General features: G+C 38.3%; 1 protein-coding gene across 2 annotated transcripts in view; it reads left to right on the forward strand.

Annotated features, from left to right (window-relative positions):
- COL4A5 (collagen type IV alpha 5 chain) overlaps positions 1–23,023 on the forward strand; it is a 365,159-nt gene that overhangs the window by 331,839 nt on the left and 10,297 nt on the right. For both annotated transcript variants that reach the window (XM_080651978.1, XM_080651979.1), the window contains exons 46-47: positions 18,868–18,966; positions 20,455–20,667. In XM_080651978.1, the coding sequence (XP_080508104.1) occupies positions 18,868–18,966; positions 20,455–20,667 (312 nt within the window). The remainder of the gene's footprint in view (positions 1–18,867; positions 18,967–20,454; positions 20,668–23,023) is intronic.

Raw genomic sequence — 23,023 nt, forward strand, 5'->3', positions numbered from 1 at the left:
CACAGGGTACCAAATACAGCTGTATTCATGATACCAATAACCCCAAACAAAGGTTACCACCAGAGAAAAGAGAAGTAGGGGAGAGAAAAGAGTGCAAAAATGATATTGAGAAAAATAAAATCTAAGAGAGAAAAGAAAGAGAAGAAGAAAGAAGGGGGGGAATACATATGTATATGGGGAGTAAACTCCAAAAAAACAACAGCTAATCCAAAAAATGCAAACAACAAACACCCTGAGATGAATGCAAACAACAAACAACAACTAATCAAAAAAATGCAAACAACAAACACCCAGCTGAAACTGAGGAGGCAGAGCTTATTTCCAGAAGGTAAGGTCAAGAAATTGAATGAATGGGGAAATGGCCACAATTCAGTATAGAGGAGGTAGAAAGAGAATAAGTGTATAAGAATAAAAGTAAAAAACAAGATGCAAAAAAAGAGAAAAGAAATATATATATATTAAAATATATATAAAAGAAAATTTATATAAAAGAAAATTTATATATATATAACTTTCCCTTTCTTTAATATATCTATGTATTCTTCTATTATTAGAAAAGGATAATAGAGAGTAGATAGGCCTGAGTTGGTGATTGGAATTAAGCTATTAGTAGAAGAAGAGAACAAGCGAGGAGAGGAAAAACAGAAGCAAAAAAACAACAAACTAACTAACAAACAATCAAATAAACAACACTAACAAGACAGAAAGAAAGAAATAAGGGGAAAAAGGGAAAAATTGGCTAATGAAGAAAGAGAAGAGAGAAGTGTGCCTGGATTTAGAGCAGGGGAAAGGAAATTAGATATACATGTAAGATCAATTTTTAACAGGGAGTAAAATGAAAGGATAGAGAAAAACTAAAGCAGGTACAGGGTAAGAGAAATAGGAAGAAAAAGGGGAAAAGTGAGGAAGAGAGTGTTGGCATAAAGGAAAAATTGAGATAGAGTAAAATAATGCTAAAAGAAAAAGAAAAATAGAATGTAGAATAGTAATCCCATAATAAAATAAAATAAAGAAAAAATAAAATATAACTTTTCAAAAAGGTAAAATAATAGTAATAATAGTAATAATAATAATTAAAAATAAAAATCTCTATATATAATAGCCTAAGTGACTGGAAAACCTGGTGGTCAGCTATGATGTGCACTGACCACCAGGGGGCAGGTTTTCAATGCAGGAGCTGCCCCCTTTTGGTCAGTGCACTCCCACAGCTGGCAGACCCTTAGCAGATAGATGGGCACCAGACACCAGGCTGATAGCTGGCGAGCAGCCGTGGTGGCATGAGCCTCTCCTGTGGACACTCCCCCTGCACACCCAAGTGGCGGCAGGCACCGTGGGGCCAGGATGAGAGGGAGCAGCACAGTGCCTAGCCTGGGCTCGGGCTCCTTTCTTTCTGCCTGCTGCTTCATGCACTACTTTGTGCTGTGTGGGGTCAATGCAGACAGTGGACAGGAGCCTGACGAGTTGGTGGGTAAGGCCAGGCTGCAGTGGCACAGAGGTCCACTGATGCCCACGGGCCACGCCGAGGGACCCCACTGGTGTACAAATCTGTGCACCAGACCTCTAGTACAATAATAAAAAAAGTAAAATCAATTGAGAAAAAAATTTTAGTTTCTTAAGTAAAAGATAAAAACTAAAAAAGTGAAGTAGTGAAGCTTACTCACTTCCTCTACTCTTATGCTTGGCGCATCGGTTTCCTGTCAGGTAGTCAGCACAGTGTTGAAGTTCCCTGCGATTCACCGCTCCTCTGTGTCACAACCGTATTCTCAAGCAGGTGGGATCTCTCTGCTCACTTTGTTTCTCTGCCTGCCTTCAGTTTTATTTACACATGAGTCAGTTTCTGACACAACCCCTGGGTGGCAGTGTTTCTGTATTAGTTTCCGGGACTAAATGGCCCCTCTGTGTAGTGTTTAGACCAGCCGTGGGCAAACTACGGCCCACGGGCCGGATCCGGCCTGTTCGGCTATTGTATCCGGCCCGCAGAACCGAAAGAGTGGAGGGTTCTCTTGCTCTCCCCTCCGCTCCTTTACTTTGAATTTATATTAGTTCACACAAACACTCCATCCATGCTTTTGTTCCGGCCCTCCGGTTCAGTTTAAGAACCCATTGTGGCCCTCAAGTCAAAAAGTTTTCCCACCCCTGGTTTAGACTCTTCTTTCGCTGCTGCACTTAATTCTGGGTTGGAGGCATGGACTGACCTAGAGCTTGTTTCCTGCTCATCTCTCCTTATTCTGATCCCCAGTTTCCACAAAAACAACTTTCCCCTGCAGTCACAGTGAGTGTTTTTAATTGGAAGATCCTATGTACTGGACTTAGCAAGCAAAACCAAGGAGGTAAAAAAAAAAAAAAAAAAAAAAAAAAGACAAAGGAGCTGCGCTGACTTGCATCATTTTCCCCTGGCACTGCGCGGCCTGTATAGAACTTCAGGCTGCCTTTCTGGTCACAGTTTCCCATGGTTGTGGGCTTATATCTAGAGTCCCCTTCTGCCAGCAGCCCTGTGGACCCCCTTCTACATTCGAGGGCTACACTGACCCTAAGGGCTGCGGATTTGGTGGGGCATAGTCTCCCTCTGAGGCTCTAGTCTCTGCTGCATGTGTTTCTCCCTCCAGCCTGGATCTGAGATCTCACCTCTCTCCAGGAGATATCTGACCTTTCCATCCATAGATTACCTCACCAGCTGTGTTTATTTTGCCAATTTTGGGTGGGTGTTATTCAATTCAGCTGTTCCTTCTATCTGCTCTGTGAGAAGGCGTAGGGCAGCCTTGGGCAAACTATGGCCCGTGGGCCGGATCTGGCTGTTCTATCCGGTTCTCTTGCTCTCCCCTCTGCTCCTTTACTTTGAATTTATATTAGTTCACACAAACACTCCATCCATGCTTTTGTTCCGGCCCTCCGGTCCAGTTTAAGAACCCATTGTGGCCCTCGAGTCAAAAAGTTTGCCCACCCCTGGTGTAGGGCCTGTCCATATATTCGGCACTGCTTTGTCTGCCCCTGGACAAACTTTTTAGGCACCCGCGGCCTAGGAGGCTGGAGGCTGGAGTCTTTGTGTTCATGGGTTCGCAGATGAGGCAGCTGGTCCCTGGGCGTGGAGGTTGTAGGGTCCTGGAAGGTATCCAAGGTCTCCCCAATTGAAGGTAAAGCTGGGCTTCCGATCACAGCCACTATCCCCTTCAAGATGGTACGGTCTCTGCTGCAGAACCAGCTGCTCCGGGAGAAATTTCAGCAGTAGTACAGGTGGCCTGGCTAGGGGATCCTGGTCTGCCAGTCTCCAAAAGTCCCGTGGGATACAGCTGCCCCTCACTCACAAAGATAGACACTCACTGCACATCCACGCACTCTCACTCTCGTTTGCTCTGTCACTCACACACTGTCTTGCAGCCTGCCATTCTGTTGGCCACCATCTTGGCTCTCCCAATGTACCAGTTTTTTAATCCACTCATCTGCTGATGGGCACTTAGGCTGTTTCCAAATCTTAGCTATTGTAAACTGTGCTGCTATGAACATAGGGGTGCATATATCCTTTCTGATTGGTGTTTCTGGTTTCTTGGGATATAGTCCTAGAAGTGGGATTAGTGGGTCAAATGGGAGTACAATTTTTAACTTTTTGAGGAAACTCCATACTGTCTTCCACAGTGGCTGCACCAGTCTGCATTTCTACAAGTAGTTCATGAGGGTTCCTTTTTCTCCACATCCTCACCAGCACTTGTCCTTTGTTGATTTGTTGATGATAGCCTTTCTGACAGGTGTGAAATGGTACCGCATTGTCATTTTCATTTGCATCTCTCAAATGACTAGTGACTTTGAGCATGTTTTCATATATCTCTTGACCTTCTGTATGTCCTCTTTCAAAAAGTGTCTATTAGGTCCTTTGCCCATTTTTTGATTGGGTTGCTTATCTTCCTATTGTTAAGTTGTATGAGTTCTCTGTAAATGTTGGAGATTAAACCCTTATTTGAGATAGCATTGGCAAATATGTTTTCTCATGCAGTGGGCTTTCTTGTTATTTTGTTGATCGTTTCTTTGGCTGTGCAGAAGCTTTTCTATTTTGATGTAGTCCCATTTGTTTATTTTCTCCTTAGTTTCCTTTGCCCTAGGTGCTGTATTGGTAAAGATATTGCTATGAGATATATCAGATATTTTGTTGCCTATGGAGTCTTCTAAGATTTTTATGGTTTCCTTTCTTACATTTAAGCCATTTAGCCATTTTGTGATTGTTTTTGTGTACGGTGTAAGTTGGTGATCTAGTTTCATTTTTTTGCATGTATCTGACCAAATTTCGGAGCACCATTTATTGAAGAGACTGTCTTGACTCCATTGTATGCTCTTGCCTCCTTTATTAAATATTTATTGAGCCTAATGGCTTGGGTCTATTTCTGAGTTCTATGTTATGATCCATTGGTTTATATGTCTGCTCTTGTGCCATTACCATGCAGTTTTGAGAACAGTAGCTTTGTAATATAGCTTGATATCTGGTATTGTAATTCTTCCTACTTTCTTCCTCTTTCTCAGGATTGCTGCAGCTATTCGGGAAATTTTTTACTCCAGATGAATTTTTGGAGAGTTTGTTCTAGGTCTGTGAAGTATGCCGTGGGTATTTTAATGGGGATTACATTGAATCTATATATTGCTTCGGATAGTATGGACATTTTAATGATATTGATTCTACCAATCCATGAACACAGTATATTCTTCCATTTGTTTATCTCTTCCTCTATCTCTTTATTCAATGTACTGTAGTTTTCAGAGTACAGGTCTTTTATCTCCTTAGTTAAGTTTATTCCTCAGTTTCTTAATTTTTTTGGTGCAATGGTAAATGGAATTTTTTTTAGTTTCTCTTTCTATGAGTTATTTTCCTATATAATAAAGAGGTAATATGCAAATTAACCCTCACACCCTCACAAGATGGCTGCCTATGACCAGGCTGGCAAGGGGGTTAGCGACGGATGACCAAACGACTGAACAAGCAGGCTGCATGGGGTGACCAGGTCGGCAGGGAGGTTAGTGAGGGATGACCAAACAAATGAACAAGCAGGCTGTGTGGGGCGACCAAGCTGGCAGGGGGGTTAGTGAGGGACAACCAAACAACTGAACAAGCAGGCTGTGTGGGGTGACCAGGCCAGCAGGGGGGCTGTGAGGGGTGACCAGGCTGGCAGGGGGGCAGTTGGGGGCAACCAGGCCTGAAGGGGGGCAGTTGGGCAAAACCAGGCTGGAAGGTGGGGCAATTAGGGGTGACCAGGCCGGTAGAAGGGGGCAGTTGGGGGTGACCAGGCCATCAGGGGGGCAGTTGGGGGTTACTAGGCCAGCAGGGGGGGCAGTTGGGGACAACCAGGTCAGCAGGGGGGGCAGTATGTGGTGACCAGGCTGATGGGGGGTGGCATTTAGGAGTGACCAGGCTGGCAGGGAGAGGGTAGTTGGGGGAGACCTGGCTGGCAGCAGTTACAGTTAGTGGCAACCAGGCCAGGAGAGGGGCAGTTAGGGGCAATCAGGCCAGCACGCAGAGTCAGTGAGGGGCAATCAGGTTGGCACGCAGAGGCAGTGAGGGTGATCAGACTGGCGGAAGGGGCAGTTAGGGGCGATCAGGCAGGCAGGCAGGTGAGCGATTAGGAGCCATCAGTCCAGGATCAGGCCTAAACCAGCAGTTGGACATCCCCCAAAGTGTTCTGGATTGGAGAGGGTGCAGGGTGGGCTGAGCGGACCACCCCCCATTCAGGAATTTCATGCACTGGGCCTCTAGTTGGTATATAAAAAGCCATAGATTTCTGGGTGTTAATTTTGTATCCTGCACATTGCTGAATTCATTTCTTAAGTCTAGCAGTTTTTTGATGGAGTCTTTGGGGTTTTCTATGTACAGTATCATGTCATCTGTGAATACTAGTAAGGACAGTTTGAGTTCTTTTCCAATTTGGATGCTTTTAATTTATTCTTCTTGTATGATCACTTTGGCTAGCACTTCCAGTACTATGTCGAACAGGAGTGGTGAAAGTGGGGATCCCTGTCTTGTTCCTGTTCTTAGGGGAAATGGATTTAGTTTTTTCCCACTGAGTATGATGTTGGCTGTAGGATTGTGATATAAGGCTTTTATTATGTTGAGGTATGATCCCTCTAGTCCCACTTTGCTGAGCGTTTGTATGAAGAAATGTTGTTGTATTTTGTCAAATACTTTTTCTGCATTGAATGATATGATTATTTGATTTTTGTATCTCAATTTGTTTATGTGATGTATCACATATATTGATTTACGTATATTGTACCATCTTTGCACCCCCGGAATAAATCCCAATTGGTCATGGTTATGATCTTTCTAAGGTAATGCTGGGTCTGATTTGCTATAATTTTGTTGAGGATTTTAGCATCAATGTTCATCAAGGATATTGCCCTGTAGTTCTCTTTCTTTGTAGTGTCTTTATCTGGTTTTGGAATTAGGGTAATGCTGGCTTCATAGAAAGAGCTTGGAAGTATTCCTTCCTCTTGAATTTTTTGGAATAGTTTGAGGAGAATAGGTTTTAGTTCTTCTTTCAATGCTTGGTAAAACTCCCCTGTAAAGCCATCCAGACAAGGGCTTTTGTTTGCTGGAAGGTTTTTGATCACTGCTTCAATTTCATCTCTTGTTATCAGCCTATTCAGGTTTTTTTCATTCTTCTTGATTGAGTTTTGGGAGCTTTTACTTTTCTAAGAATATGTCCATTTCATCTAGGTTGTCCAGTTTGTTGGAATACAGTTGTTCATAGTATTTTTTCATAATCAGTTGTATTTCTGTGGGATCAGTTGTTACTTCCCTCTTTCATTTCTGATTTTGTTTTGTTGCTTCTTGTGGAGTCTGGCTACAGGTTCATCAATTTTGTTTATCCTTTCAAAGAACCAGCTCTCGGTTTTATTGATATTTTGTATTTTTTTTTTTTTGGTCTCTATGTCATTTATTTCCACTCTGATCTTTATTATTTCCTTCCTTCTGCTTTCTGTGGGCTTTTCTTGTTGCTCTCTTTCTAATTCTTTGAGATGTAGGTTTAAATAATTTATTACTATTTTTTCTTGGTTTTTTTTTTTTTTTTTTTTTCAGGTAGGTCTATAGAGCTATGAATTTCCCTCTCAAGACTGCTTTCACTGTGTCCCATAGATTTTGGATTGTTGTGTTTTCATTGTCATTTGTTGCCATGATGCTTTTTATTTCTTTTATCTCTGGTAACCCAATGATTGTTTAATAGCATGCTATTCGGCCTCCAAATTTTTCATTTTTTTCATTGTTTTTATTGTGGTTGATTTCTAATTTTATGCCATTGTGATCTGAGAAAATGCTTGATATGATTTCTATCTGTTTGAATTTGGAGAGACTCTGCCTGTGTCCCAGTATGTGGTCTATCTTTGAAATTGACCCATGTGCACTTGAGAAGAATGTATATTATGTAGCTTTGGGGTGAAATGTTCTGACTATGTCAATTAAGTCCATCTGATCTAGTGAGTCATTTAGGATTGATGTTTCTTTGCTGATTTTTCATTTACAGGATTAATCCAGTAGTGCCAATGGGGTATTAAAGTCACCTACTATGACTGTGTTGCTTTAGATCTCTCCCTTGATATCTTCCAGAAGTTTTTTTTTTTTGTTTGTTTGTTTTTTTTATGTATGTGGTTGCTCCTGTATTGGGTGCCCATATGTTTACCAGATTTATATCCTTTTTTTGAATTGCTCCCTTTAGTATTTTGAAGTGGCCTTCCTTATAGATTCTTTTTTCTTCCTATACTAGTTCTTTTATCTTCCTTCTTGCTTCCATATAGACATTTTTTTCTTATACTTCTTCCTCACTTTTTCTTTAAAACCCCTCTATATCTTTGGTCTCATGTCTTATAGTATTCTTTTCATTCTTTGCTTTCTTTTTATTTTTTATGTTTTCCTTTTATTATTGCTTTATGTAGCTTGATTATCATGGTGTTTTTGTTTTGTTCCTGTTGTGTCTTGTTCTGTTCTGTCAGCATCTGTATAATGCTGGCATGGTAAGGTTATGGGTTAAGCCTCACTGTCAGTGAGTTGGAGGGGAGATCTTTCCTATGAAAGAGACTTTAACAATCAAGTCTCAATTGCAACAGGAGAGCCCAAATAATGCATCCAAGGGACATTCTTAGAGCATCCAGCTCTGTATATCAAAGAAACTGCACTACTGGACCCTTCAACACACTTCCTACATAAGGCCACCCCACAGAGGCTGGGAGGCATAACAATTCTATCTAAAATATAGAAACAAATACAAAAAAGGAGCTAAAATGGGGAGACAAAGAAACAACACCCAAATGAAAGTAAAGGGGAACTCTCCAGACAAAGAACTAAATGAAATGGAGGCAAGCAACTTATCAGACATAGAGTTCAAAGTAATGGTTATAAATATGCTTAAGAAACTTTGTGCAAATTGCAAGGAACTCAGTGGGAATTACAGCAGCACGAAAAGGGAAATAGAAACCCAGAACCGAGCAGAAATGAAGAATAACACATCTGACATCAAGAATGGGAAGGCATTAAAAGTAGATTGGATAAAGCGGATGATCCAATCAGTGATTTGGAAGACAAGGTAGAAAGAAATACCTAATTAGAGCAACAAATAGGAAAAAAATATATTAAAAAAGCAGAAAGATGGCTTAAGAGAGCTCTGGGACAACATGAAACGTAACATCTGCCTCATAGGAATAGCAGAAGGGGAAAAATGTGAGCAAGGAACAGAGAACCTTTTAAAAGAAATAATGATAGAAAACTTCCCCAACTTAGTAAAGGAAAAATTCATACTAGTACAGGGGGCACAGAAAGTTCCAATCAAGATGAACCCAAAGAGACCCACACCTGTCTAGACACATCATAATCAAAATGGCAAACATTAGAGACAAAGAAAGACTCTTAAAGGCAGCAGGAGACAAAGGAGTTCCCACTAGAACGTCAGCTGACTTCTCAATAGAAACACTTCAGGTCAGAAGAGCGTGGCATGAAGTATTGAAAGTAATGAAAAACAAGGGCCTAAATCCAAGACTATTTTATCCAGCAAAGCTATCATTGAAATTGAAGGTGAAATAAAAACCTTTCCTGACAAAAAAAGGTTAAACTAGTACATTACCACCAAACAAGCAATGCAAGAAAACTTAAACACATTGAGGATGGATCACGATAATTCTTGCTTCATATTACACAGTGTTTTACAAAGTATCATACTTTAAAAAGATATTAACTTGTAATAACATGTAATAAATAACTTTAAAATGCAGTAGGTATTTAATTTTAAAGTGTGCCTTTAACATTTATGTAAAATGTTTTTGTACTCATTCAGTAGAACCTTACCTGGCCACTGGGTAAAGCTAGCAATAAAACTACTGGTCTGCAATGTGTTAAAGGGATTTGTTTTAAGAGGATGAAGAGGAGCCCTAACTAGTTTGGCTCAGTGGCTAGAGCGTCGACCTGCGGACTTAAGGGTCCCAGGTTCGATTCCAGTCAAGGGCATGTACCTTGGTTGCAAGCACGTAATTAGTAGGGAGTGTGCAGAAGGCAGCTGATTGATGTTTCTCTCTCATCGATGTTTCTAACTCTCTATCCCTCTCCCTTCCTCTCTGTAAAAAAAACAGTAAAATGTATTTTTTTAAAAAAGAAGATGAAGAGGAGAGAGAAAATCACAGGTATAATGAAAATAAAATGGCAATAAGTAAAAAAATGGCAATAAATAAATACCTATCAATAATAACTTTAAATGTAAGTAGATTAAATGCTCCAGTCAAAAGACATAAGGTGACAGAATGGGTAAGAAAACATGACCCATATATAAGCTGTCTACAAGAGATCAACCTCAGAGCAAAAGATGCACAGAGACTGAGAGCAAAGGGTTGGAAAAATATTCCATGCAAATGGTAAGGGAAAAAAGCTGGAGTTGCAATACTTATATCTGACAAAATAGACTTCAAAACCAAGGCCATAACAAGAGACAAAGCAGAAAACTACATAATACTAAAGTAAATTATTTAATACAAAAATATAACTCTTGTAAACATACATGCAACCAATACAGGAACATCCAAATATATATTTTTAAAAAAACCTCCTGATGGACTTTAAGGGAGAGATTCACAGCAATACAGTCATGGTAGGGGATATTAACATCCCACTGACATCACTGGATAGATCTTCCAGACCAAAAATCAACAAGGAAACAGGGGCCTTAAATGATACACTAGATCAGATGGATCTAACTGATATTTACAAAATATTTCACCCCAAAACAACAGAATATACATAATTCTCAAGTGCACATGGAACATTCTCAAAGATAGACGAGATGTCAGGACACAAACCAAGTCTATACAAATTTGAGAAGATTGATATCTTACCAAGCTTCTTCTCAGATCACAATTAGAAATTAATGAAATTAGAAATTAACTACAATAAAAAACTCAAAATCACTCATATATATGGAAGCTAAATAGCATGTTATTAAACAATGAATGGGTTACCAATGAGATCAAGCAAGAAATTAAAAACTGTGCTTGCTTCGGCAGCACATATACTAAAATTGGAATGATAAAGGGAAAATTAGCATAGCCCCTGCGCAAGGATGACATGCAAATTTGTGAATCATTCCATATGGAGGAAATTGAAGCAGTCATCAAAAAGCTTCCAGTAAACAAAAAGCCTGGGGCCAGACAGCTTCACAGGGGACTTTTACCAAACATTTAGGAAGAACTAAAACCTATCCTCCTTAGACTATTTGAAAAAATTCAAAAGGAAGGAACACTTCCTAGCTCAGTGGTTGGCAAACTCATTAGTCAACAGAGTGGCAAACCACTATCCTAGCTCATTCTATGAAGCCAGCGTCACCTTAATACCAAAACCAGATAAAGATAACACAATGAAAGAGAATTACAGGCCAATATTCCTCATGAACATAGATGACAAAATCCTCAACAAAATTCTAGCAAATCGAATCCAGCAATACATTAGAAAGATCATACACCATGACCAAATGAGATTTATCTCAGGGATGCAAGGATGGTAGAACATCTGCAAATCAATAAATGTGATACACCACATAAACAAACAGAGAGATAAAAGCCATATAATCATATCCATTGATGCAGGAGAAGCATTTGACAAAATGCAACACCCTTTTTTGATAAAAACACTTAGCAAAATGGGAAAGAGGGATCATACCTCAACATAATAGAAGCCTTATATGACAAACCTACAGCCACCGTAAACTCAATGGGCAAAAAATAAAACCATTTCACCGAAGAACAGGAACGAGACAGGAATGCCCACTTCCACCACTCCTGTTTGACATAGTCCTGGAAGTGCTAGCCATATTAATTAGACAAGAAGAAGAAATAAAAGGTATCTAAATTGGGAAAGAAAACATAAAAATGTCATTAGTCGCAGATGACATGATACTGTACATAGAAAAGGCAAAAGACTCCATCAAAAAATTATTAGACTTAATAAATGAATTTGGCAATGTAACAAGATACAAAATTAATGCCAAGAAATCTATGGCATTTTTTAATACACCAATAGTGAACTTACAGAAAGAGATATGTATAAAAAAATCCCATTTACCATCGCATCAAAAAAATTAAGATACCTTGGAATACACTTAGCTAAGGAGGTAAAAGACCTGTACAAGGAAAACTACAGGACACTGAAAAAAGAGATAGAGGAAGACAAACAGAAGGAAGAACATACCGTGTTCATGGATTGGTAGTATCAACATCATTAAAATGTTCATACTACCCAAAGCAATCTATAGATTCAATGCACTCCCCATTAAAATACCAATGGCATATTTCACAGACCTAGAACGAACACTCCAAAAATTCATCTGGAATAAAAAAATACCCCAAATAGCTGCAGCAATCCTGAGAAAGAAGAACAAAGTAGGAGGGATCTCAATACCAGATATCAAGCTGTATTACAAAGCCACTGTTCTCAAAACAGCCTGGTACTGGCACAAGAAGAGACGTATAGACCAATGGACTAGAATAGAGAACCCAAAAATGAGACCTAAACCACTATGCTCAATTAATATTTGACAAAGGAGGCAAGAGCATACAATGGAGTCAAGACAGTCTCTTCAAAAAATGGTGTTGGGAAAATTGGACAGATACATGCAAAAAAATGAAACTAGACCACCAACTTACACTATACACTACACACAAAAATAAACTCAAAATGGATAAAGGACTTAAACATAAGACAGGGAACCATAAAAATATGAGAGGAATCCATAGGCAGCAAAATAACAGACAGATGCCAAAGTAATATCTTTTTATTAAATAAATCTTTATTGTTCAGATTATTACAATTGTTCCTCTTTTTTCCCCCCATAACTCCCCTCCACCCAGTTCCCACCCCACCCTCTGCACTTCCCCCCCCGCACTGTCCTCATCCATAGGTGTACAATTTTTGTCCAGTCTCTTCCCGCACCCCCCACACCCCTTTCCCCCCGAGAATTGTCAGTCCACTCCCTTTCTATGCCCCTGATTCTATTATATTCACCAGTTTATTCTGTTCATCAGATTTTTTATTCACTTGATTTTTAGATTCACTTGTTGATAGATATGTATTTGTTGTTCACAATTTTTATCTTTACCTTTTTCTTCTTCTTCCTCTTCTTAAAGAATACCTTTCAGCATTTCATATAATACTGGTTTGGTGGTGATGAAATCCTTTAGCTTTTTCTTGTCTGTGAAGCTCTTTATCGCCCTTCAATTCTGAATGATAGCTTTGCTGGGTAGAGTAATCTTGGTTGTAGGTTCTTGCTATTCATCACTTTGAATATTTCTTGCCACTCCCATCTGGCCTGCATAGTTTCTGTTGAGAAATCAGCTGACAGTCGTATGGGTGCTCCCTTGTAGGTAACTAACTGTTTTTCTCTTGCTGCTTTTAATATTCTCTCTTTGTCTTTTGCTCTTGGCATTTTAATTATGATGTGTCTTGGTGTGGTCCTCTTTGGATTCCTTTTGTTTGGGGTTCTGTGCACTTCCTGGACTTGTAAGTCTATTTCTTTCACCAGGTGGGGGAAGTTTTCTGTTATTATTTCTTCAAATAGGTTTTCAGTATCTTGCTCTCTCTCTTCTTCTGGCACCCCCATAATTCTGATGTTGGTATGCTTGAAGTTGTCCCAGAGGCTCCTTACACTATCTTCAAATTTTTGGATTCTCTTTTCTTTTTGCTTTTCTGGTTGGCTGTTTTTTGCTTCTTTGTATTTCAAATCTTTGACTTGATTCTTGTGATCCTCTAGTCTGCTGTTGGATCTCTGTATATTATTTTTTATTTCAGTCAGTGTATGCTTAATTTCTAGTTCATTCTTTTTCACATCCTCGAGGGTCTCGCTAAATTTATTGGCCTTTTCTAAAAAATTCTTGAATAACCTTATAACCGTGGTTTTGAACTCTATATCCAGTCGTTTGCTTTCCTCCATTTCTTTCATTTGTGATCTGTTTCTTTGTCTCCGCATTTTGGCTGCTTCCCTGAGTTGATACAGTGGCTTTGTGTGCTCGGTGTCCTATAGCGCCCAGTGGCTCAGCCTCCCCAGTTACCTGAGGTGCACACTCTTGGTGCACGCCTTTCTGGGCTGTGTGCACAGTCTTGTAGTTAAGTCTTGATTGTTGTTGGTATCACTGGGAGGAATTGACCTCCAGGCCAATTGGCTGTGAAGATCAGCTGTGTCTACGATGGGAGAATTTCTGTGCTGGAGACACCCTTATGAGACAAGACTTGCAAAAGCCTCTATGCTCAGCTTGGATGGGGCGGAGTCTCAGGGCAGAGCAGACACCAATGGCTTCCCCTCAGCCCTGCCCTAAGAGGCCCCTGAGTCTCAGTGTCCTGCAGTAATCGCTGCAAGCACCTCTGAGAGAAAGCCGCCCTTGAGTTTCGCCTGCTGCCAGACAGTCCAGTTTCTCCCCGAATGAGTCTAGGTCCCCAGAGTCTCGCCTGGACCTGGAGTTCAGTGCAGTTGGGGGCTTTTGTCTCCCTCCCGATTGAGAAAGCCAGCCGCATACTCAGTTGCCATCCCTCTCTGTGCGCGCGCCTCTGTACGTCTGCCTTCTGCAGCTCCTCTGAGTCTCAGTGTGCTTTTCTCTTTCCTTCTAGTTGTAGAATTTCCACTCAGCCAGCCTTCCTATGGTTCTGGATGATGTCCATTTTGCCTTTTAGTTGTAGTTTTGAAATTGTTGTGTGAGGCAGCAGTTTAGGTGTTTACCTATGCTGCCATCTTGGTTTCTCTCAAAGTAATATTTTCACTGATAAAGCTCCTAGGGCAATGGAAACTAAAGAGAAAATAAACAAATGGGACTACATCAAAATAAAAAGCTTTTTCGCAGCAAATGAAACCATCAACAAAACAACAAGAAAGCCCACTGCATGGTAGAACATATTTGCCAATATTATCACTGATAAGGGTTTAATCTCCAACATGTACAGGGAACTCATACAACTTAACAAAAGGAAGATAAACAACCCAATCAAAAAATGGGCAACAGATCTAAATAGATACTTTTCGAAAGAAGACATACAGAAGGCCAAGAGACGTATGAAAACATGCCCAAAGTCACTAATCATTGGAGAGATGAAAATCAAAAAGACAATGCAGTACCATCTCACACATGTCAGAGTGGCTATCATCAACAAATCAACAAATGACAAGTGCTGGCAAGGATGCAGAAAAAAAAGGAATCCTTGTGTACTGCTGGTGGGAATCCAGACTGGTGCAGCCACTCTGGAGAACAGTATGGAGTTCACTCAAAGAGCTAAAAATGGAACTCCCATTTTACCCAGTAATGGCACTTCTAGGAATATGTCCCAAGAAACTAGAAATACCAATGAGAAAGGATATTCACCCCTATATTCATAGCAGCACAATTTACCATAGCTAAGATTTGGAAACAGCCTAAGTGCCCATCAGCAGATGAGTGGATTAAAAAACTGTGGTACATCTACACAAAGGAATACTAAGCTGTGGTAAAAAAAAAAAAAAAAAAAGGAGTTCTTACCATTTGCAACAGCATGGATGGAACTGGAGAACATTTTGTTAAGCGAAATAAGGCAGTCAGAGAAAGATAAATATCAAATGATCTCACTCATTTGTGGAATATAATGAACAACATAAACTGATGAACAAAAACATATCCAGAGACAGAGAACCATTGATCAGACTATCAAACCTCAGTGGGAAGATAGGGGAGGGTGGGGGTAATGGGAGAGATCAACCAAAGGACTTGTATGCATGCTTATAAGCCTAACCAATGGACACAGATACCAGGGTGGTGAGGGCAACAGTGGGGGGTGGGACATAATGGGGGTATAATGACACATATGTAATACCTTAATCAATAAAGAAAAAAAAGAAATTAAAAACTCTTGGAAATGAACACACAACCACCAAAAACCGATAGGAGACAGCAAAAGCAGTCCTGAGGGGGAAGTTCAGAGCCTTATAAGCCTACCTTAAGAAACAAGAAAAAGTACTAACAAACTGTCTAACCCTGTAACTAAATGAATTAGAAAGAGAATAGCAAGAAAAGCCCAGTTGAAGTAGAAGGAGGGAAATTATAAAGATCACAGGAGAAATAAATGACATAGAGTCTAAAAAGAAAACACACTGCAAAATATTAATGAATCCAAGAGGTACTATAACAATGGACACCACAGAAATACAGGACTATAAGCAAATATTATGACCAACTTTATGCCCCAAAACTGAACAACCTGGGTGAAATAGACAAATTCCTAGAAACATACAATCTTCCAAAACTCAGTCAGGAAGAATCAGAAAACCTGAGTAGGCCAATAACAACTGATGAAATTAAAGCAGTAATTAAAAAACTACCAGCAAACAAAAGTACTGGACTGGATGGATTTACAAAGGAATTTTACCAAACATTCAAAGAAGAACTAACACATATCTCTTCAAACTTTTCCAAAAGATTAAAGAGGAAAGAACACTTACAAGCTCTTTTTACAAAGCCAGTATTATCCTAATTCCAGAACCAGATAAAGACACTATAAAAAAGATAATTACAGACTAATACCCCTGATGAACACAGAAGCTATAATCCTCAACATTTGTTCAATATATTAAATCTATCATACACCATGATTCAGTGGGATTTATTCTGGGAATGCAAAACTGGTACAATATTTGAAAATCAATAATTGTGATACATCACATAAACAAAATGAAAGATTAAAATCACTTCATCAATTGATGCAGAAAAAGCATTTGACAAAATCCAGCACCCTTTCTTCATAAAAACTCTCAGCCAGGTGGGAATAGAAGGATCATACCTCAACATAATAAAAGCTTTATATGATAAACCCACAGCTAACATCATACTCAATGGGCAAAAACTAAAACCATTTCCCCTAAGAACAGGAACAAGACAGGGATGTCCGCTTTCACCACTCTCATTCAACATACTACTGGAAGTCCTAGGCACAGCAATCAAACAAGAAGAGATAAAAAGCATCCAAATTGGAAAGGAGAAAATAAAACTTATTATTCACAGATGACACGATAAAGTACATAAAAAATCCTAAAACTGCCCTAACCGGTTTGGCTCAGTGGATAGAGCATCTGCCTGCAGACTGAAGGGTCCCAGGTTCGATTCTGGTCAAGGGCATATACCTTGGTTGTGGGCACATCCCCAGTAGGGGGTGTGCAGGAGGCAGCTCATCAATGTTTCTCTCTCATCAATGTTTCTAACTATCCCTCTCCCTTCCTCTCTGTAAAAAATCAATAAAATATATTTTTTAAAAAAATCCTAAAACTACTAGACCTAATAAATGAATTCAGCAAGATAGCAGGATACAAAATCAACACCCATAAATTGATGGCATTTTTAGACACCAATAACGAACTCTCTGAAAGAGAAACTAAAAAAACAATCCCATTTACCATTTCAGAAAAAAAAATATATATATATAGGAATATATATATATATATATATATATATATATATATATATATATATATGAATCAACTTAACCAAGAAGGTAAAAGACTCGTACTTGGAAAACTATAGGACATTGTAAAAGAAATAGAGGAAGATACAAATAAATGGAAGTCTATACCATGTTCATGGATTGGAAGAATTAGCATCATTAAAATTTCCATACTACCCCAAGCAATCTATAAATTCAATGCATTCCCTATTAAAATGCCAAAGGCATACTTCACAGAACAAGAACAAATACTAAAATATTTATATGGAAGCATAAAAGACCCTGAATAGCTGTATCAATTTTGAGAAGAACAAATTTGGAGGGATCACAATACCAGACATCAAACTACACTACAGAGACATTATACTCAAAATAACCTGTATTGGCACAAGAACTGGCATATAGAACAATGTAACAGAACAGAGACCCCAGACATAGACCCACACCATTGCGGTCTATATTTGTCAAAGGAGACAAATATTATGACCAACAATACAATGGAGTAAAGACAGTCCCTTCAATAAATGGTATTAGAAAACTGGACAGACATGCAAAAATATGAAACTAGACCACCAACTTATACCATACACAAAAACAAACTCAAAATGGCTAAAGGACTTAAATGTAAGAAAAGAAACCATAAAAATCTTAGAAGACTCCATAGGCAGCAAAATGTCCAATATATCTTGTAGCAATATCTTTACTGATACTGCAACTAGGGCAAAGGAAACTAAGGAGAAAATAAATAAATGGGACTACATCAAAATAAAAAGCTTCTGAACAGCAAAAGAACCATCAGCAAAATGAAAAGGGAGCCCACTGTATGAGAGAACATATTTGGCAATGATACATCTGAGAAAGGGTTAATATCCAAAATATATAAGGAATTCATACAACTTAACAAAAAGAAGACAACAATCCAATAAAAAATCGGCAAAGGACCTAAATAGACACTTCTGCAAAGTATGCATACAGAAGGCTAAGAGACATATGAAAAAATGCTCAAAGTCATTGATCATCAGAGAGATGCAAATTAAAACGACAATGAGGTATTATATCACACCTGTCAGAATGGCTATCATCAATAAATCAATAAACAACAAGTGCTGGTGGATGTGGAGAAAAGGAAACACTAGTTCACTGTTGGTGGGAATGCAGATTGGTACAACCACTATGAAAAACAGTATGGAGTTTCCTCAAAAAATTAAAAATGGAACTTCCATTGGACCCAGTGATCCCACTTCTGGGAATATATCCTAAAATCCCCAAAATACCAATCAGAAAGAATATATGCACCCCTGTGTTCATAGCAGCATTATTTACAATAGCTAAGATTTGGAAACAGCCCAAGTGCTCATCAGTAGATGAATGGATAAAAAAATGCTGTGGGACATTAATACAATGGAATACTATGCAGCTATAAAAAAGAGTGATCTCTTACCTTTGAGACAGCATGGATGGACCTGGAAAATATTATGCTAAGTGATATAAGCCAATCTAAAAAAGACAAATATTACACGATCTCACTTACTTGTGGATTCTAATGCACTAAATGAATTAACCAACAAAGTAAGACCTGAAGCATGGAGGCATGGAACAGACTGACATACCTCGATGTGGGGGTGGAAGGATGAGGAGAGAGAAACCAAGGAACTAATATAGTTATATGCATAGCCCATGGACATGGGCAATAGGGTGGTGAAGACTTTGGGGTGGTTAGTGGCTGGATGGAGGATGGTAAAAGGGGAGAAAATAAGAGATATCTATAATATACTGTCAAATATAAAAATGTATTTTAAAAAGACAAAACCAGATTATTAATTCAGTGACACCCAAAGACCTTAAGTCTCCTAGATCTGTCTGGATATTGAATTATTGTACTTATATTTTGAAACTTTATTTCTTTTTTCCTGTAGGTCCAATTGGTCCTCCAGGAGATCCTGGGCGAAATGGACTCCCTGGCTTTGATGGTGCAGGAGGGCGCAAAGGAGATCCAGGTCTGCCAGGCCAACCAGGTCCGACAAGTAAACGCTGCTAATGATACTATTCTTTACATCTTGGAGATGTCTGGACACATGACCTCCAATTGTAGCTGTGATAGCCTACTCTTGAGAGAGTGCAGTTACCTGGTATATCCTTTGCTGGGGAACAGATACAAGGATATTTGCCAGTATAAGAGAAGCATAGAAAGGTTGTTTTTATTTATGTGTTAAGAGCACTGGAAAACCCAGCTCTTTCTCAACATGGTGATTAGCTGTTCTGATCATTTTCAATATGTGTCCTGTGACCATCTTGAAACTATTGTGAATCCTTCCACATTTGAAAATATCACAATAGAGTACAATTTCCATTATAGAATTCAGTAAGTATAATTGCAAAGATTAAGTGATCCCCATAGAGCTTTGAGAGTCATAGTGTCTTCTCATACTGTGATGAAAAATTGATATGCATATTTTTGAAGTTACTCATTAATAGGTACTCCTCATAATATTGTATTGGTATCTACTAGATTTCCAATCTGTACTCAGCCTACTTCCAAAAATAATTTTATTCAATTTGCAAGAAAAATACACTAAAGATAACTAAAATAGGAATAAAATATTATAAACTGAAAATTTTTAATGTGTGTTAGCAACTCTAGATAACACAAATATAACTCTAAATATTATAAACATTAAAAAATGTGTACTGGTAAAAAATATTGTGGCAATAAGGCAAAGTGATGAAACTTATGGCCTTCCTAGAACTTAATCCCTGCCATTTCATTAACTGTATATCTAGGGAAGAAATAAGTCAGTATCATCTTCATCACATGGACATTGCTATTAAGTTTCCCCAAATGAAAATCTATGCACACAGTGGCCAAAGGCCTCTATATAAAGAAATTTTTCAAAGAACCTCAAATCAAGAGGCTAAATGGAGAAAGGGAACCAGAAGTAGATAGAAAATAGACATTTTTAAAAACCTTCTTTAGAGTGTCCTGCCTATTCTCTAAACAAAAAGGTATGCCTGAGAATAATTTCCCAGACATATTCAAAGGATAATGTTTTTAGCACTGAAGCTGGCAGACTGATGACAACCACACCCTTTCTTTCTTGTTGATGTACAAAACAGCAGGCTGAAATTTTATCATGGAGTTTGGACTCCTTTAGTACAGCAAGAGACTAGTTATCTTGCTGTACTAAACATACAGACTTCCCAACTGAACATCACTTTCTCCCATGTAATGTTACATTTACCCAGTATTTATTTAGTGCCTCATATAATCAACCAGTTCCAGGAGAAATAGATAGATATAGATATAGACATATGCATATTTAAATCTCTTTGAGGTCAGGGACCATATTTTATTTATCTCCAAAGAAGTGATATTTGACAGTGCTTTTATAGAAACAATAAATATTGACTAAATTAAACAAATGAGGTCATAATATTTTGTGAATAGACACAATAGTGGAACAGAACTTACTTAATCTTTTATACTAATGATTCCATGGAAATAGGTACCCGTGGTTTGGATGGTCCCCCTGGGCCAGATGGATTGCAAGGTCCCCCAGGTCCCCCTGGAACTTCCTCTGTTGCCCATGGATTTCTCATCACACGTCACAGCCAGACAACAGAAGCACCACAGTGCCCACAGGGAACTGTCCAGATTTATGAAGGCTTTTCTCTCCTGTATGTACAAGGAAATAAAAGAGCTCACGGTCAAGACTTGGGTGAGATAATTGGCATCTTATCTCTTACTATATATTTTGTTTTTGTTTTTAAAATCCTGTTGTGTTCTAGAGTAGCCTTGACCAAAATACATCTCTCTGTTCTTTTGGGACTTCCAAATTGAAGACCATGTCAAGGGCAACTGAATATGGGTTTTAAAAAAATAATATTCAATTTTAAACTCAAAGCATTAATTAGCCTAGTGTGAGGTACAATTCTTGGCCTAAGCAAGGCATTTTGGAAAGGGCCACATTTACTTTTTGTAGCTTAGTAGTTAAGGAAATAGATTCCCTGCGTTCTTTACAGTATAGCAGATACTTGAGTAGGTAGTATTTATAACTAATGAGAGATAGTTTCTTCTTCTTTGACACTGGTCTTCATCAAGTTGAAAGATAAGTTCTGAAGAGAATATTGATTTTAGGTCAAAGAAAAAAGTAGTCATTGCTTAATCATCCTAGTTTATAGTTCCTAAAATAAGTGCCTTATCTGTATAAAGTATTAACAGAGTACTTTAAAGCTATATAAAGCACCATATTAACATATAAATTCTACTTCATTTAAGGTGTTCACATGCATCTTCTCTGTACTAGGGTGGACACTTTGGTTGATGGGATGCAGCTGGACTGGATAATTCTCAAGACCTCTAACAATTCCCAAGATTTCTTTTTGCAGAATTTAAACTTTAGATTTCAAGGTCCCATTTTTTGACCAGGGGCTGCCTATTTTAGGGATCACTATCCCCTTTCCCTCTATAAAAACATTTAAGAAGGTATTTTGGATACCTAGTTTCTGGAGTCTCTGTGGTAAGAGGCCTACTGGGGTCTCTTTACCTGTACCATTCTGTGAAAACAGTTCTGTGGCAAGGGACCTCTGGGGGTCTGCTCTGATTACTCTGCTCCCAGGGTATATGGCCACACATGCCAGGCAATTCTGGCCTACTGGAGTAAGCTCATCCACTTACATGGAAGACAATAGTCACAAGTCATTTTTTGAAGCCAAATAAAGTAGGAATTTACCCAACAACTTTCTTCTCCCACTTCTACTTCCCTTTTTTCTTCTCCTTTTCATCTTTCATTTGCTACTTTTCCTTCCCTCTTCTGTTTTATTTATGTAACATCTTTTTCTCATTTTACAATAAACAAATTTTTGATGTGAAAGTGCTCTTATATTTATATAATTCTCTATTTTCTTTTTCCCATAAAATTATTTTCCTTTTAATTCATTCTCTTTTCACTGCCAGAGTCTTATATCCATAATCAATCTTGTATACTTCAAATCTTTAACCTATCAAGTCAACAAGAACCTTAGAAGTGTTTGAGCATTATGAAATTCAGAAATATTAGAGAAATAAAAAAAAATAGGACCTGCTAACCAGTATGTTATATAACTTATCAAAATACATGCATTTGGTCAAACAAGGGCTATCATAATATGCATTCAGTCTTGAAGGCTACAAACTGGCCCTGACTTGGAAGTGCCTCAGACATAGGAAGGCTCTGATAGGACCCAACATCCCTAGGGTGATCCTGATTGCAGAGTCTCTGCTAGAGCTCACAGAATTATAAAATTGGAGTTATCTGGCTAAGCAAAGAATAGAGGCAGTTATAGCTTTGAAGTTAAAGAAATAATCAGTTGGTCAAATAAATGCATAGTCTCTGTTGCATTATTGAAAGGATACTTCCAAGGCAATGATTTTACTTATATTTTAAGTTAGTTTATATTTTAAAAGCACTTTTTAAATCAAATGTGATCTTCACAAGTATGATCAAGAGAGATATAGGACAAGTTTTTTTTTCTTTTTATACACAAAACTAGTGGCCCGATGCAGGGATTCATGCACATTGAAAGGAAATTAAGTAGAATAAATATTTTAATATTGCTGTTCACCATTTCTCTATATTAGAAGTGTCAGAGATGAAATAAAATTAGTATAATATATAAATAATATATAAATTTATTAATAAATAAACAATAACAACATGATATAACAACAACAAAGACATGATATAAAACAATATTGATAAAAACAATGACTGATAAATGGATTAAACTTATCCTAATATCTCCCTGTATACCACATTAAGAGTAAAAACACTTTCACAGTGCTTGACTAATTTCCATTGTGATGAAGTATTTACAACTTTAACATCACACGCTCTTAGAACTTGAGAGAAAGCAACATATAACTGACCATGTCCGAAAACGGGTTCAGGTAGGAATATTCCTACTCTGTCTAGAGTTTGTCCTTGTGATTTATTAATAGTCATTGCAAATGCTGGCATCATGGGAAACTATCTTCAAATTAATTTAAATGGGAAGCCAGTGTCAAGAACAAATCAATTCTTGAAATCAGAACAA

Source organism: Plecotus auritus (assembly GCF_963455305.1).
Source record: "Plecotus auritus genome assembly, chromosome: X".
NCBI classification, from domain to species: Eukaryota; Metazoa; Chordata; class Mammalia; order Chiroptera; family Vespertilionidae; genus Plecotus; species Plecotus auritus.